Source organism: Pangasianodon hypophthalmus, chromosome 20 (assembly GCF_027358585.1).
Source record: "Pangasianodon hypophthalmus isolate fPanHyp1 chromosome 20, fPanHyp1.pri, whole genome shotgun sequence".
NCBI classification, from domain to species: Eukaryota; Metazoa; Chordata; class Actinopteri; order Siluriformes; family Pangasiidae; genus Pangasianodon; species Pangasianodon hypophthalmus.
In genome coordinates this window covers 16,878,611-16,895,735 of record NC_069729.1, presented here as the reverse complement: position 1 = coordinate 16,895,735, position 17,125 = coordinate 16,878,611, and the positions used below count along the sequence as shown (strand labels likewise).

General features: G+C 36.9%; 3 protein-coding genes across 3 annotated transcripts; 2 read left to right on the top strand and 1 right to left on the bottom strand.

Moving 5' to 3' along the window:
• Positions 1 to 127: 127 nt before the first annotated feature.
• LOC113537970 (ADP-ribosylation factor 4) lies at positions 128 to 3,512 on the bottom strand. Its single transcript, XM_026932739.3, has 6 exons — positions 3,088 to 3,512; positions 2,274 to 2,354; positions 1,538 to 1,647; positions 1,340 to 1,411; positions 1,125 to 1,250; positions 128 to 1,024 (listed from the first exon to the last, which is right to left on the bottom strand). The coding sequence occupies exons 1-6, from the start codon at positions 3,152 to 3,154 to the stop codon at positions 938 to 940; spliced, it is 543 nt and encodes a 180-aa protein (XP_026788540.1). The 5' UTR covers positions 3,155 to 3,512; the 3' UTR covers positions 128 to 937.
• A 1,664-nt stretch (positions 3,513 to 5,176) lies between these two features.
• LOC113537800 (ADP-ribosylation factor 4) lies at positions 5,177 to 6,899 on the top strand. Its single transcript, XM_026932445.3, has 6 exons — positions 5,177 to 5,365; positions 5,560 to 5,640; positions 5,756 to 5,865; positions 6,132 to 6,203; positions 6,293 to 6,418; positions 6,560 to 6,899. Exons 1-6 carry the CDS (start codon positions 5,299 to 5,301, stop codon positions 6,644 to 6,646), a joined length of 543 nt encoding a protein of 180 aa, XP_026788246.1. The 5' UTR covers positions 5,177 to 5,298; the 3' UTR covers positions 6,647 to 6,899.
• A 3,113-nt stretch (positions 6,900 to 10,012) lies between these two features.
• arf4a (ADP-ribosylation factor 4a) lies at positions 10,013 to 17,118 on the top strand. The gene is made up of 6 exons (XM_034314177.2): positions 10,013 to 10,421; positions 11,898 to 11,978; positions 13,216 to 13,325; positions 14,594 to 14,665; positions 15,217 to 15,342; positions 16,178 to 17,118. Exons 1-6 carry the CDS (start codon positions 10,355 to 10,357, stop codon positions 16,262 to 16,264), a joined length of 543 nt encoding a protein of 180 aa, XP_034170068.1. The 5' UTR covers positions 10,013 to 10,354; the 3' UTR covers positions 16,265 to 17,118.
• The last annotated feature ends 7 nt before the right edge of the window (positions 17,119 to 17,125 follow it).

Sequence of the window (17,125 nt, the reverse complement as noted above, 5' to 3'; positions counted from 1 at the left end):
TATATTTCTTTTTTTCCCAGCTACATTTAAATATAGTCTAGTATGCAAACTTCATAGTAGAATAAGTTTGATCACTTTAACCAGCTGTTTTCTGTGCATAGGACAAGCATACTGTTTACCACAGCACTGTACAATTCTTGCTTCTGATTGGTCAGAATCAATAACAGGAGACTCGTTCTAATACAGTATAATTTCTGTGGTAACTTGTATGGCGTTCAGCATAAACAGATGAGAAAAATACATCATTGATATGGTGACGTGTTCTCTGAGAAGCTGTTTATTTAGGATTTCTGGAAGGAGTCTCCAGTGTCAGCACAGATTATCAAAGATCATTGCCTGAAAATCAGACTGGATTTGCATAATCCAAGGTCTTCTCATCCACATTTCCTCAGAGCAGATCTTGGAATGACATTGTTTTGAGTGTTGTGAGATGTCAAACCAAGTTGAGACAGTTGTGAAAGACAAAAGGACTTTGTACCAGAAAGACAGAACCCAGGAAGTGGAGTTTTACATGGCCATGGTGTATCCATGACACTAGACAGGGCTTTGTTAAGCAAATAGTCTAGCTCAAAGTGTATGGAAGGGAAAGAAAAGAATAAAAGGACATGGATGCTAATACTAACAAGTAGAAAAGACATTCTAGCTGAGCAGAGCAAGCTGACAGAAACTTCAACCACAAATTTAAAATAATTTTTTTTTAATGTTTTGCAGTCATAGAAACATATTATAGACAGGCATGTTACATTTAATTAAACTAATATCAATTTAAAGGCACAGTAAGCAAAGCTCAAAAAATAAAAGTAACTACATAGTGTCTGATATTTACAAAAATATTAACCTCTTAAAGTGCTCATGATACAGTCAGTCCCCTCAGATATACACAGTACATACTTCTGCATAAGGATATAAACAGTGTCATTTTCGTTTAGTGTAAATTTTATCGTTTGGAGATCTGAAGAGTCATCCAGTCCAGTCCTTCATATAAACCTGTTCCATTTATCGCGCAAGTCGACTGGACGTACCACTGAGAAGAAAGGAGACAGATACAAACATAGTTTGAGTTTTAAAAGATGTCAACATTAGAGTTAAATCTGATAATGTTCTCAGAAATATGATCTACTCACAGGTCTTCCCTTCATGGCGTGCAATCCGAGTTTCTCAGTCATCTCGTGGACCGGCATCGCGTTGGGTAAATCCTGTTTGTTAGCAAGAACCAACACAGCGGCGTCCCTCAGCGCATCTTCCTCAAGCTGAAGAGAAAAAAAATCGTGATTTTTCATGCACAAGATGAAGATAAATGCAAAGTATACATCATGAACAGAATGAAGGATTCATTCACCATCTTCTGCAGCTCCAGAGCAGCTTCCAGGATGCGCTCACGATCACTGCTGTCCACCACAAAGATGAGGCCCTGCAGCAACACACAATATAAGAATCTCATTTCCCAAACCTAATACCAGAACCAACAGATAATTCACTGTACTTTAGGAATTATATATAAACTATAATGTAGATTAAGGCTGGATCATCGTCTCACCATGGTGTTCTGAAAGTAGTGTCTCCAGAGCCGTCTGATGACGTCCTGTCCTCCCACGTCCCACACGGTGAAAGAAATGTTCTTGTAGTCAACCGTCTCAACGTTAAAGCCTGCACACATCAATAATGTGTTCAGCTATCTGATAATGTATGGCTAATTTATGAAAAGTGTATAGCTTTGTTATATCATATTTCAGATACTTAAAATGCAGCTTAAAAATGCTTTAGAGGGTGAAAAAGTAAAAAAATAAATAAATAAATAAATAAAGAGATGGAGTCAAACATAAAATGGTAAAAATAGATAAATAATAAAAGTGCAATAAATAATATAAAAATATATAAAAAATACATAAAAAGTGTGAAATAATTAATCAATCAATAATTAATTAATCATATAAAACTGATATAAAATGAATGTACTGTTCATGCTTTTGATGTAAAATTAATGAGTAAAAAAATAATAAGGCAAATAAAAATGCTAGTTAAATGCTGAAGTAAAAAAAATTGTCTGTAGTTTTTTTTTTTTTTTTTTTTAATCAGTGATGGTGTCTGACAAGTGTTTATTGGTTCCAGATTGCTGGTGCATAAAAAACATCTTCTTCACCTCTTTATTTAAGTTTCAAACATGGAGTGTGGAGAAGACCAGCATCTTAAGATCGTCTAATTAACATGTGGAGTTAATACAAAAGGAAAACAACATTTTTTTTTTCTTGACACAAACTTTTTACTCATCTTACCAAGGGTTGGAATCGTTGTGACGACTTCACCCAGTTTGAGTTTGTAGAGGACAGTAGTCTTTCCGGCTGCATCCAGACCAACTTGAAGGAGAGAAATTAATTTAATTCATTTCATTTCAGCTACAGCTTCACTTCCAGCTACATTATGTATTACGTAAAGAATAAAACATGACAGGGCGTGTTGTTATAAGAAAAAAAATCAGCAAATTGTCAACAATTTCACTTTTTTATGATTTTTAATGCATTAAAGAATGACATGTATCAAGCATTTATAGTTATGTTTAATGTTTATAGTTTATATTTATACATTTATACATTTATAGTTATGTTTGAAATGTCCAAAATACAAGCCGGTTTCTGTTATCACTTATCTTGTAAAAGCTACAAACAGAGTCTCTTTTTTTCTGTTTTTAAGTTATTAAGACAAAAAATTCAGCTTGTCAGTGAGAAACCCTGAATCTCCTCCATCCTGAGGACTCCATCCTTGTCTGTTACGAAGCACTGACACTGGAGACTCCTTCCATAAATGTCAAATAAACATGTCCTTACAACCATGTCAGTGATTATATGGCTTTCTTTGTTAAATAACTGCATGTTTTTTTATCCGTTTATTATTACCACCACACAAGCCCCTGTGAATGAGCTGCTACTATAAAAATTATAGTGTATTAAAACTAGTGCATTAATATAAACCTGTGATTTGAATTACAGCCGGAACTACTGACAGAGCTGCTGTTATAGAAAATTAATCAATGCCTCCTGAGCAATCAGAGTCAAGAAATCAACAGATAGGAGTCAGTGGGATTAAACTCACCCATCAGTAATCTGACTGGCCTCTTCTCAATGAGCCGAGATAAGATGGTGGAAAAAAAGTTGCCCATGATGAAGAACCTGTTGTTAAAGGCTATGAAAAGAAAGAAATGCTGGGAGAGTAAGACTCTGGAGCTCTCAGTGTCTCTCTCAGGGTCTCTGTCAGTCTCTCTCTCTCTCTCTCCTTCTCTCTCAGTGTCTCTCTGTCAGTATCCTTCTCTCTCAGTGTCTCTCTCAGGGTCTCTGTCAGTCTCTCTCTCTCTCTCTCTCTCTCTCTCTCTCTCTCTCTCAGTGTCTCTCTGTCAGTATCCTTCTCTCTCAGTGTCTCTCTCCCCGTTTATATAGCGAGCAGCGCACGCGCGCTTACTTTCGCTTTGCTCGGTTGACACGCGCGCGCTTCCAACACAAACAGAAACACACATACACACACACACACAAACAGCTGGTAAGTTTCACGGCAGGCAAGTCCAACGCGTTCCAAATGACGTCACTTCCTGTACTTTGGAAATGCCTTTTTGCTTATAATTAAATAATTAATTAATAAATGATGATGATGACGACAAAATCAGTAATCATATTTATATTAATATTAATATTAATAATAATAATGGTGATGATGATGATGATAACAATAACAACGACAACAATAATTATAATAATAAATTAACTAACTATGAACCTATATACAGTACACTACACATTCTAAAAACTCCTATAGCTCTTATTCCTGTTATTCTCTGATCCACTAGTGCAGGGGTGATATGAGTAAAACTTCTTAACTTCAATAAATCATTAAATAAATATTTAACCCAAACCTAAGCTACATAGTGGTTTAATGTAAAATTACTGAAAGAAACAAAAAACATAACATGGTATTAATATAATAATACTGTTCACTCTTCACATTTTCTCAACAATTATAAATATTCAGTAATATTTATTAAACCCTTTTAAAAACACCAGCATAGCTAAATGTCCTTCTGTGTTGTTCATTCACACATTATAAACCTAAAGGTCACTAAGAAAGATGAGGGTTTTCTTTTTTTTAATTGCCATTAGTGTTTAACTTATGTATATAAACACTCACTGTCCACTTTATTAGGAACACCAGCATGGTTGTTGGTGCCATATGGGCTGGTTTGAGTATTTAAGAAACTGCTGATTTCTTTTGGTTTAGAGTTTATGGAGAATGGTGCAAAAAACAGAAAACATCCAGTGAGCGGTGGGTTTGAAAAACATTACCTGGGCTTTTTTCCAGTCTTCAGGTGTCCAGTTTCAGTGAGTCTGTGCCCACTGTGGCCTCAGATTCCTGTTTTTAGGTGACAGGAGTGAATCTGGATGTGGTCTTCTGCTGTTGTAGCCCATCCACCTCAAGGTTTGACGTGTTGTGTCTTCTGTCTGAGATGCTTTTCTGCTTACCATGTTTCCTTAGCCTTCCTGTCAGCTCGAACCAGTCCGGCCATTCTCCTCTGACCTCTCTCATCAGCAAGGTGTTTCCACCCGCAGAACTGCCCCTCTCTGGGTGTTTTTTTGTGCCATTCTGTGTAAAATCTAGAGACTGTTGTGCATGAAATTCCACAGAAATACTCACCAACAACCATGCCACTGTTAAAGTCACAGAGATCACATATTTTCCCAATTCTGATGTTTGATGTGAACATAAACCCTGTGACCTGTAATCTGTATGAGGTTATACATTGCTCTGCTGCCACATGATTGTCTGATGGGATAAATTGCATGAGTGAGCAGGTGTACAGGTGGACGATGTGTGTATATGTAAGTATTTTATAAACGATTGCATTTATCTTATGTTTAATCCTCTGTTGCATGTTGTTACTCCAAAGTTGCATACTCAAATGTCCCCCTTAAAATTTTCCTTTGTGCATTCACACAGCACTCATTAATGATACTAATCACTTTTAGCTCTAATAGAGAGCCTCACTGGGGAGCGGGAAGTGACGTCATTTGGAACGCGTTGGACTTAACTGGAGAAAAACTTCCTTCAACTTCAGCGCGTGTGTGTTGGAAGCGCGCGCGTGTCCGCGTTTCCGTGTTTTCAAAGCGAAAGCAAGCGCGCGCGCGGTTGGCTATATAAACCGGGAGAGCGGCTCTGTGCTCACACACCCAGAGGAGCATCTAAGGGAGAGCACATCTCTGAATCCCTCACTCACAGCCTTTAATTCTGTCTTTATTTATTTACTTCTTATTGTTTAATATGGGTCTTATCTTCTCCTCCATCTTCGCACGTTTCATAGAGAAGAAGCAGATGAGATTACTGATGGGTGAGTGCATTCAGTGTTGCTTTTATTGTGTAAAATAACATATATTATATGCATATTATAGCTCTGTGGATTTGTACAGCTTTTGTACAGAATAAATTTGGCATGTAATAAATAAATCACATAACTATTTTTCTGTAATGCATAACCTAATGCACTTATGGTATAAAAAATTTAATTAATTTCTCTTCTCCAAGTTGGTCTGGATGCAGCCGGGAAGACTACTGTCCTCTACAAACTCAAACTGGGTGAAGTCGTCACAACGATTCCTACGATTGGTAAGACTGTTATAAAGACTGTTATAAAGACTGTTGTAAGACTGTTATTAGTCATCTAATGACATAGAATTAACCCTAATATGTCTTTTGTTTCTGATTTTATGCCATAAATCAGGCTTTAACGTTGAGACGGTTGAATACAAGAACATTTCCTTCACCGTGTGGGACGTGGGAGGACAGAATGTCATTAGACCGCTCTGGAGACACTACTATCAGAACACCATGGTGAGTTCATGATCCAACACAACATTCATCTACATTATACTTCACAAGACAAGTAAATAATTTCAGTTTAATATCACGACCACCTTCAGGTTATCTAAAGCACATCTGGGTTAGATTAGGGATCTAATCTAATGTCTAGTGCCTGGTTGCTGTTACATCCCTTTTAGCTCAAGATCTAGCAGGTGTTCTTCTCTAACAGTATAATAAACATTAGATTGATGTAATCCATTTAAAGGAACCTGGTCATATATTGTGTGTTGCTGCAGGGCCTCATCTTTGTGGTGGACAGCAGTGATCGTGAGCGCATCCAGGAAGCTGCTCTGGAGCTGCAGATGATGGTAGATGAATCCTTCATTCTGTTCATGATGTATACTTAGCATTTATCTTCATCTTGTGCATGAAAAATGACGATTTTTATTCTCTTCAGCTTGAGGAAGATGAGCTGAGGGACGCCGCTTTGTTGGTTCTTGCTAACAAACAGGATTTACCCAACGCAATGCCGGTCCACGAGATGACTGAGAAACTCGGATTGCACGCCATGAAGGGAAGACCTGTGAGTAGATCATAATTCTGATAATAATATTAGATTAGTTGAATTGTAATGTTGTTTCATTTCTTTTCATAACCATTAGACTAACATGCAAACTCTTAGGAAGGAAAAAATTTTTATTTCTCTCTGTCTCTTTCTTTTCAGTGGTACGTCCAGTCGACTTGTGCAACAAATGGAACAGGTTTATATGAAGGACTGGACTGGCTTTCAGATCAGCTCGCCAAAAGATAAAATCTGGACTGGCTTTCAGATCAGCTCTCCAAACGATAAAATCTGATTGATTGCACTACGTGAATTTATTTGAAAAATATTTTACTGCATTTAAATGTGTCAATAATGTAATTTAATGTAGGACCTTTCTTTTTCTTACATCTTACAATATTTAATTTGTTGTATTGTTTGTCCTTGGGTTTGACTTTACAAAAGCCTGTTTACTCCAAATATATAGAATTAAAAATGTCTATTTTTTTCAAATATCACTGTAGTCAGAGTACTTTTTTGGGTCAGATAGAGTTTAATGGACAAGACTAGCAGTCTTCCCTCCCCAGCAGAGTTTTACTTGAAACTCACAAAACCCTTTAGAGAGCTGGATGTTTTTTCTTCCTGCTTGAACACACGTGAAGCTACAAAGCACTGAATAATAAGGGGATAAAATTAGTATGGTCTTGACTCAAATTTCCATTTTTTTAAAATTATATTATATTATCCATCCATTTTCTGTACCGCTTATCCTACACAGGAGGATAAGTGGGGAGCCTGGAGCCTATCCCAGGGCACTCGGGGCACAAGGCAGGGGACACCCTGGACGGGGTGCCAACCCATTACAGGGCACAATTGCACACACACTCATACAGCCATTCACACACTACGTACAATTTAGAGAATCCAATCAGTCTACAATGCATGTCTTTGGACTGGGGAGGAAACCGGAGCACCCAGAGGAAACCTCCAAAGCAAAGGGAGAACTCTGTGCACACAGGGTGGAGGTGGAGGTGGGAATCAAACCCCCAACCCTGGAGGTGCGAGGCAAAAGTGAGTTCATATTGTTAGCCTCTTTGGTTGGTCTCTTGAATTGACAGGTTTTAATCAAAACCTCAAAATGAATACAACTCTCTCAAAACTAAGTTGGCCTACAAATATTGGACCTGATGTGTTATGTGGGTGACATGTACTGGAACAAAGAGCTATACAGATCCAATAAATAGCCACAATTAAACAATTTGCCTCATTTTTGAATAGTCAATGACAGTCAGCATCTTGTAGATCGATAACTAGCTGAACTGAATCTCAGTCATACCTCAGTGCAACCGTGTCATATAATTTCATTGCATTCTGGATTTTTCCCCCATTTTCTTCCCAATTTGGTCACCTACCAATCTCCCCATCACATGCTTCCTCTGACACATGTGAAGCCAGCCAACCACATCTTTTTGAACTTGCCCAACACCATAGCCGTTGATGAGTTGAAGGACAAACTCAGCCTGCAGACCCTCAGGAGCAGAACTGTGGGTGTGTATAGAGAATCTTGTTTTTTAACCCTATTTTCTTCCCAGCGTGGTCACCTGCCAGTTCCCACCCACCAGCCAGCTCTCCACAACATACAACAATGGCCATATAGTGTAATTTGCGGGTATCATATAAGTAAGAGTAATTATTTTGTAAATGTTAAATTAATTCAGACTAATTATTTTATAAGATTTAAATTAATTAAGAGTAATTATTTAGCAATTTTACAGAGGTTTGGTAAATAAGGACATGGTGGCTTAGTGGTTATCACGTTTGCCTCTCACCTCCAGGGTTGGGGGCATGATTCCCACCTCTGCTCTGTGTGCATGGAGTTTGCATGTTCTCCCCGTGCTTCTGGGATTTCCTCTGGGTACTCCGATTTCTTCCCCCCAGTCCAAAGACATGCGTGGTAGGCTGACTGGCATTTGTGAACGTGTGTGCAATTGTGCCCTGCAATGGGTTGACACCCCACCCACGGTGTCCCCTGTCTTGTGCACGGAGTTCCCTGGGATGGGGATGAGTTCCCTGTGACCCTGTGTAGGATAAGCGGTATGGAAAATGGCTGGATAAATGTTAAATAAAGTCAGAGTATACATTTTGTAAGTGCTCTATACAGTATGTTTAAGTGCAATTATTCTCTGTTAATAAGTAAGAGTAATTTCTAGGTGTTAAATAGCAATTATTTTGTGAGTGTTAAATAAGCAAGAGAAATTAATTTGTGTAAATTAATTTAATTAAGAGCAATTATTTTCTGAAAGTTAAATGAATTAAGTAATTATTTTGTGAATGTTAATCAATAAATGAAGAGTGAGTTATGGAGTGAATGATAAATAATAAATGAAGAATGAGATATGTAATGAATGATCAATAATAAATGAAGAGTGATGTATGCAGTGAATGATAAATAATAATGAAGAATAAATTATGTAGTGAACGATAAATAATAAATGAAGAGTGAGGTATGTAGTGAATAATAAATAATAAATGAAGAGTGAGGTATGGAGTGAATAATAAACAATAATGAAGAATAAATTATGGACTGAATAATAAATAATAAATGAAGAGTGAGGTATGGAGTGAATGATAAATAATAAATGAAGAATAAATTATGGAGTGAATAATAAATAATAAATGAAGAATAAATTATGGGGTGAATAATAAATAATAAATGAAGAGTGAGGTATGGAGTGAATAATAAATAATAAATGAAGAGTGAGGTATGGAGTGAATAATAAATAATAAATGAAGAGTGAGGTATGGAGTGAAAGATCAATAATAATGAAGAATAAATTATGGAGTGAATAATAAATAATAAATGAAGAGTGAGGTATGGAGTGAATAATAAATAATAAATGAAGAGTGAGGTATGTAGTGAATGATCAATAATAATGAAGAATAAATTATGGAGTGAAGAATAAATAATAAATGAAGAGTGAGGTATGGAGTGAATAATAAATAATAAATGAAGAGTGAGGTATGGAGTGAATAATAAATAATAAATGAAGAGTGAGGTATGGAGTGAATAATAAATAATAAATGAAGAGTGAGTTATGTAGTGAAGGATCAATAATAATGAAGAATAAATTATGGAGTGAAGAATAAATAATAAATGAAGAGTGAGGTATGGAGTGAAGGATAAATAATAATGAGGAATAAATTATGGAGTGAAGAATAAATAATAAATGAAGAGTGAGGTATGTAGTGAAGGATCAATAATAATGAAGAATAAATTATGGAGTGAATAATAAATAATAAATGAAGAGTGAGGTATGGAGTGAAGAATAAATAATAAATGAAGAGTGAGGTATGTAGTGAAGGATCAATAATAATGAAGAATAAATTATGGGGTGAAGAATAAATAATAAATGAAGAGTGAGGTATGTAGTGAATGATCAATAATAATGAAGAATAAATTATGGAGTGAAGAATAAATAATAAATGAAGAGTGAGGTATGTAGTGAATGATCAATAATAATGAAGAATAAATTATGGAGTGAAGAATAAATAATAAATGAAGAGTGAGCAGCAGGCTGCAGTGAGTGCTAGTGTTTGCTCTGACTCCTCGGCGCACGTGCCTGATCCTGTTCTTGTGATGTGGCACGTGTGACGTCATTCCGGCCGCAGTGGAGCAGTGACGTGGTGAAGAGCTGCTGCAGTGTAAAGCGCTTTAGTTTCTTATTTTCTGGACGGAGGAAGAGCAACTTTCTTTCAGCCGTCTGTTTGGGGTTTTGAGGCACAGAAGCTTGGTGTTTTATCCCCGGCGTCTCGGCTGCTCGGAGCTCGGAGGAAGCCTGCGACCTTCTCGGTGTTGTGTGTGTGTGTGTGTGTGTGTGTGCTGGACTCCGTTAGCCTGTTAGCCGCTCTCTGAAGCATCTTCAAACTAAACTTCAGCTTCACAACCGCTCTTTAATCTTCTGTGAATTAAAAATTAAAATGGGGCTGACCATTTCCAGCGTCTTCTCGAGGCTTTTCGGGAAAAAACAAATGCGAATTCTTATGGGTGAGTCACAAACCAAGTTGGAGTAGTGGCGTGTTGGCAGGAGTTAGCCGTTTAGCTGGTTAGCTAGCTCGCTCTCTAACAACAGCGTTCCAAAGTTTTTAGCTAGCTGCCTGAATAAACTGCTTGTCTCATCTGATTCAGAAACATCACCTTTTTATGCTGAATAAGGTTTCTTTCTGATTAAAGTCTTGCTCTTATTCTGGAAACCAAATGTGCCTGCAAATTGTTGACCTGAGCTCCACAGACATCTCATTACATTTTAAATACCTTATTTATTTATCTCTTTATTTAGATGTTAGTTTATGAACTGTTTTATTTACTTCTTCACTCCCCTGGACATTCTTGTGTGTGTGTGTACGTGTGTATAAGGTGTGTGTGTGTGTGTGTGTGTGTGTGTGTGTGTGTGTGTGTGTGTGTGTGTATATATATAAGGTCTTAGGTTGTGTATGTTGGTAAACATTATACACACACACACACACACACATATATAAATAAAATAGGTGTGTGTATATGTAATGTTTGCCAACATACACTACCCATCGAAGACCTTATATACATACACACGTGTGTGTACATGCAGTATATAAGGTTTGATAGGTACACACACATTGTGTGTGTGTGTGTATATATATATATATATATATATATATATATATATATATATATATATATATATATATATATATATATATATATATAATATTGTATATGTGATATGTAGGTGTGTGTGTGTAAAGTTTGCCAACATACACTACCTATCTAAGACATAATACGCTGTATGTACACACACATGTATGTATGTATGTAAGGAATAAAACACTATGGGGCATGCCGTTATAGGGAAAATAATCAATGACAAGACAAAGCAGAGTTACCACCCTAGGATGATTATTTAACAATAACACACACCCCAAAGTGTTTTATTTCTCTTACACCACAGCAACTTGCCAATAATTACACATTCTTAATGTATTAATGAAAGTCACATACTTCTTTTATTCGCAAAACAACTTTCTCACTTACATAATAGTAGCAATAAACAGTTATTCCCTCACCAGCCTGTTTTTTTCCTCTTGAAGTTAATAATACAAAAAAAACATTAAAAAAAAAATTAAAAAATACATCTTGTTGTATTACAGACGAAGCACAAACTCCTCTCTCCTGAATATTGTTACTGGCTGTTAAAAAACACTGACACTGGAGACTCCTTCCATAATTGTTAAATAAACATCTCCTTAAAGAGAACTATACCATGCCAATGATTATACGCTTTTATTTTTTAAATAACGGCACATTTTAAAATCTGTTGTCAAATCCGCCATACAGGTCACGGTGTAAGGTGTTACTATGGAAATGACATGATGAAATTACTGTTGAAAAACACTGTTAGAACTGCCTTTGGACTAAATTAAATGACATTTAACAAATGTTATCTGATGTAAATATCCCCCTTTTATTTTTTTCTTTTTCTTGCAGTTGGCCTTGATGCTGCCGGGAAAACGACGATCCTTTACAAACTTAAACTCGGAGAAATCGTCACAACAATTCCAACTATAGGTTTGTGTCAACGTAGACTACAACTCAAAGAGTTGTATTTATATTGTGTTTAAATAAGTTAAGGTAATTATTATGAAAGTGACCACTACTGACACTGTTTTAAATATTCAGTGTGAATGAAGTGAATAATTAGACATGCAATAGTATTAAGTGTTTTGATACCTTCCCAAAGTAAAAGAGTTCACTGTTTGTTTAGTAAATGCAATTTTAGTTTGCCCAGGTTATTAAAAACGGTGTCTTTTTTATCAACACGCCATCACGCATTATCAACAGTGCAAAACTAAATAGATAGCTTACCGAGTCCTACCATGCTGTACCATTGATAGCAGTTTTTTTAGTCTGCTTGCTGTCAAGACACCCCCGTGCACACACGTCTAAAAACAGCCATGAACACATCCTCTCGTGAATTAATGTAAATCAAGGTCTTTAAGTATTTCCTTTGATCAATATCTAAGTACACACAGATATCGCTTAAAGTGTTAACTGAAAGCAGAGTGTAATGTTGAAATGTTACACTTATAATTTGATTTCAGCAGTGAGGCACAAATTACAGCTACAAGCGCACTGTGTTTCTTCTGTTCAAGTTAAATGTAAAGCTGTTATACCAACCAATCAGTGTATATGGCAGCAAAACAATAGTTTAAAAGTGCTCTTTGAAAGATAAACAGATGGGTGACAGATTAAAGGAAAAACCTGTGTCTCTTTTATATTCCGGGGCATTTATTTATTCTTCTGTCATGAGTTGGGTCAGCTTGTCTCCTCAGAGCAAAGCACCACTGCGTATCAATGCAAAGTTTTCTGATTCATCACCTTTATCCCGTGATGGAACATTTCTATCCGGGTAGGCGTGGTCTTTTCTATGATGACCCCGCCCCCATCCACAGTGCACAAGGGCTCGCTGATGAGGAAGAAAATGATGTAAATCATATGTTATGGCCTTCACAGTCACTAGATCTCAACCCAAATGAACACCATTGTGAGATTTTTTTTAAGTTCTTGTCCAATATTTTTAGGAAGGATGGTGTTCATTGCTCCAGTACAGTTCCAGGGACAGGGAGAATTGATGACAAGGAGCTCTGGAGCTGTTCTGGCAGCTCCTGGTGGCCCCAAACCTTACCAAGACACTTAATATTGGTTTTTGCCTTTCATTTGTCACCAGTCGCTGACTGTGTTTGAGCTGGGCCTGATCAGGTTTGAGGTTTTTATTAGTTTATAAGAGTGTATCTCTCTGCTGCAGGCTTTAATGTTGAAACCGTGGAGTACAAGAACATTTGTTTCACTGTTTGGGATGTGGGTGGCCAGGATAAGATCAGACCTCTATGGAGGCACTACTTCCAGAACACACAGGTAACCATATGATGCTCATACACCCACATAGACACTATGGCTTTGTCAGTCTGAAACATAGGCTCTCTCTCTCTCTCTCTCTCTCTCTCTCTCTCTCTCTCTCTCTCTCTCTCTCTCTCTCTCTCTCTCCCTATTATGCTGGGATCTGATCATCCTTCCATGAAGATCTGTTATTGAGTTTGGTCGCTCAGCCTTGCTAACTTGCTATAAACAAAAGTGCGAGGAAGCAAAGTGTATTTCTGGTTGTTTCAGCTAGACATGAGGGGAAAATATGGACCTCTGTGTTACACTGTTTATCTTTGACTTAAGAAAATGATTCAGAGTTGAATGACTCTCTGGCACAGAGACAAAACCTTAAAACTGTCATATATCAAGCAACATTCAGTCTTTCTTACTAAGACATGGATATGTATTAACAATGATTTGCTTCTCTGAATATTGTGTGTAACTTCAGGTGTCACTGCTTTTATGAGCGCTTTCACAACTTTTACTCCAAGTCAGAGTAAATTTGATTTTTTTTTTTTGTTTGCTATTTATTTTGTTTGATTTCACAATGCACAAAAAGAAAAAAACCTGGCTGAGTGGCGTATAGAGCTGAGAACGTAAAACTCCTTCATTCATTGGTCAGAGATGCGTTAATGGAAAAAAAGATAAACAAGCATTTTCCAAGTGTGCTTAGAAAGCACAAAAAACACATGAGCATGCAGAATACGTCACCAGCACTAAATAAATGATTCAATAATTATATAAATAATTAGTTGAAAGCATTTTGTGTATTGCAATCTAGCATTTATTTTCTCTTTTAATATCCAGAACACACAGCATTTCTGTTGCACTGCAGCTCTGTCCTTTGGCTCAGTTTAGCAGCTCACAACTACAAAAACATTTTTTGAAAATACAAATATGCATGTTTGATGCACTTCCTGCAGCCGTGTTGAGTCGAATCGCTTTCTCATTGCAATCAGTCATGCTAGAGTTCACCTGGAACCAGACCAGGACCATGTCACTCAGACGGTCTCAGAGAGGTTATTTTGGTCCACGCCAGAGCATGATTGCTCAAACAAACTGCACTGAGCAGAAAAATACACCAGTGTTTGATTTAAACAGACTAAACATTGCATATGTGAAAGCACCATAAACTCTGTTGTTACTCACAGTACCGGATAACCATTTACATGGGTTGTTTCTGTTATCTTAACCCAGTTTTGGTTCTGTCAGTGATGGAAGCAAGTTCATGTTATTTATACCCGTGTATGTTGTTCTTACAGGGTCTCATCTTTGTGGTAGACAGCAACGATCGTGAGCGTGCACAGGAAGCTGCCGAAGAACTGCAGAAGATGGTTAGTGAGACGCTCCCAAACATCACAAGATTCAAATCCCTTTGTTCTTGGACTTTACACCCAGTGTGCATTCACTCTTCACACAGAGTGTTAACCTTCCAGTGTGATCAAAAGCTGCAAGAAGTGGCCAAATATTGAGCTTTAAAAATCAGAGATCCAGTTCTTTACACTACAGCATACATTATGTGGGATAAACTCATTTGGTTTATTATTAACTCTTTTGGCTTACAGTGAAAGTAGTTATCTAAATTTCTACATAGCATCTCATCATGTTATCATATGTTTAGGAGTAGGTTTTCTGTTTATATCTCTAGAATAGTGATTTCCAACTCTGGTCCTGATGGAAACAATGGATGTACTGGCATGTTATGTCAATTCATTAAAATTTTATTTGTATAATGCTTTTAACAGTAACACTATAATTTTAACAATAGTTGTGCTAAATGTGGGATAAAATTGGTCCTTGTAGTGTAATTTGTTGGGCGTTCCTTTTCTTTTGTGTCCCACCTGTGTAGCTGTTTTCTAACTCATCTTTTTTATGTCTGGAATAGCTTCAAGAGGATGAGCTCAGAGATGCAGTTTTGCTGGTGTTTGCAAACAAGCAGGATTTGCCCAACGCCATGGCGATCAGTGAGCTAACGGACAAACTCGGCCTGCAGACACTTAGGAGCAGAACTGTAAGTTGATACTGGCAATCTTCCTTGCTATCTGCCCTCTTCTGCATACCTGAACTCAGAATTGGCTAGTGTCGCTGTGATTGACGAGGCTTGCGGCCAAGGATAGCTGCGGCATCATTGAGATTCAACCCGCGATTTCTCGAAAATAAGGCAAACGGTTTTCTGTTGTACCACTTGGGAGCTAGGGAATCTTTATTTTAAACCTTTTGTAGATCAGGGGTATTCACCTACAATTCTTTAAGGTTTAGCTATATGAAATTCCTGGATAAGGGATAAGGATAAGGAAGTAACATGACTGAATGGCACCAGCATTTACGTTTTAATGTTTGAACATTAGTCATTAGGTGATGGCTATAAATAATACAATTTGAAATGGTTATGTTTCGTACTGGTGCTGCACGTTCCCACTTTTGATTAGCGATACATGTCAACAAACCATGTTGTCAGTTCAGAGATTATACCAGAGAGGGTAAATCTATAAAATTGTCAAAACTCTTCCCTTTCTCAATGCAATCAGATAAATAGTGGACATAAATGCTAGTGATTGGATAAGCAGCAGCAGCAGAGGATCTGCTACAGAAGCTGTGATGGTTCATGTTTGCCAAACTGGGGTTGTTGAACTATAGCCAGGTTTTTTTTTGTTCATATGTTGATCAGTTCTGACTCTTTCAGTTAGTCACTTAGTGTAATGTACTGTAGTTTGACTGTTAGTAATGTTAACTGGTATTAGAGCATTGTGGTTACACCCCTGAGTGATATAGCCTCTGTGTACTCTACTGCCTTGCAGTTAAAATGCTATAATGTTTGAATTTCTGTTATTTTTCTGCTCCAACAGTGGTACGTTCAGGCGACCTGCGCCACTCAGGGAACAGGTTTGTATGAAGGATTGGACTGGCTTTCTGAGCAGCTGAGCAAACGTTAAGCTACATTAATTGGTTCACATGAAGGGGTGTTTTAACAAAGGACACGATCACACAACTGACAGACAATGGATATACTCACTTACATATATTAGCTCATGGCTATCAAATTTGCCATTGAGGCAACTTTTTTTTTTCTTCCTGAATTGGGTTGACTGACTTGAAGTTCTGTTATTTTCAACATTTCAGTAAGGTGTGTGTAACTGTATGCCTGTTTTAGTTTGATTTGAACTATACAAGGTGAATTTCAACACAAATTGAGTGATGGGAATGAGAACCTGTCCTTAGGCTCGTATTTTGTCAAACATGGGAACATATTTATATTTATACAAACATTTTTGCTCTCATTCCATTTTTATCTATCTAAATTTTGCATGCATTTTAATCTGAACAGCTTCCTTCAATAAATAATGACTTTAGACCAAATTGTGTAACACAAATGCATAATAATGAGATGCAGATCAATAATATGATGTTCTCCAGTGGTTAAGGGTGGGTTAAAGATTTGTTTTTGTATGAAAGAAAATTTGAGTTGACTACCTGATTTATTTGGTCTTAATACAGCTTACTAATGATGATGCCTGGCTCGACCATCTTGCTATATAACCAGCCTTTAACTATATTTACAATTGCCTTAAAAATGCTTGTTTCTTGCTTTGTGACTGTTTTATTTTCATATAAATTGAAAATGACCAAATGAGATCACCAGATTTATTTGTATATACGTGCTGAAAGACGTACTTTGATATTGCAGTTAACAGTTTGCTCGGGCATCTGCAATCATATCAGTCCTTTTTTCCATGGCTCATTAATAATTCCTATTAAACCCTGAAATAAACGATTGTGACTTAAAGAAGCTTTGT

Coding starts and splice junctions, on each gene's coding strand:
- LOC113537800 (XM_026932445.3), top strand. CDS start 5,299: ATGGGTCTTATCTTCTCCTCCATCTTCGCACGTTTCATAGAGAAGAAG. Junction 5,641..5,755: donor CACAACGATTCCTACGATTG/GTAAGACTGTTA, acceptor GCCATAAATCAG/GCTTTAACGTTGAGACGGTT. Junction 6,419..6,559: donor ACGCCATGAAGGGAAGACCT/GTGAGTAGATCA, acceptor CTTTCTTTTCAG/TGGTACGTCCAGTCGACTTG.
- LOC113537970 (XM_026932739.3), bottom strand. CDS start 3,154: ATGGGCAACTTTTTTTCCACCATCTTATCTCGGCTCATTGAGAAGAGG. Junction 1,412..1,537: donor ACTACTTTCAGAACACCATG/GTGAGACGATGA, acceptor GTGTTGCTGCAG/GGCCTCATCTTTGTGGTGGA. Junction 1,025..1,124: donor ACGCCATGAAGGGAAGACCT/GTGAGTAGATCA, acceptor CTTTCTTCTCAG/TGGTACGTCCAGTCGACTTG.
- arf4a (XM_034314177.2), top strand. CDS start 10,355: ATGGGGCTGACCATTTCCAGCGTCTTCTCGAGGCTTTTCGGGAAAAAA. Junction 11,979..13,215: donor CACAACAATTCCAACTATAG/GTTTGTGTCAAC, acceptor TCTCTGCTGCAG/GCTTTAATGTTGAAACCGTG. Junction 15,343..16,177: donor AGACACTTAGGAGCAGAACT/GTAAGTTGATAC, acceptor CTGCTCCAACAG/TGGTACGTTCAGGCGACCTG.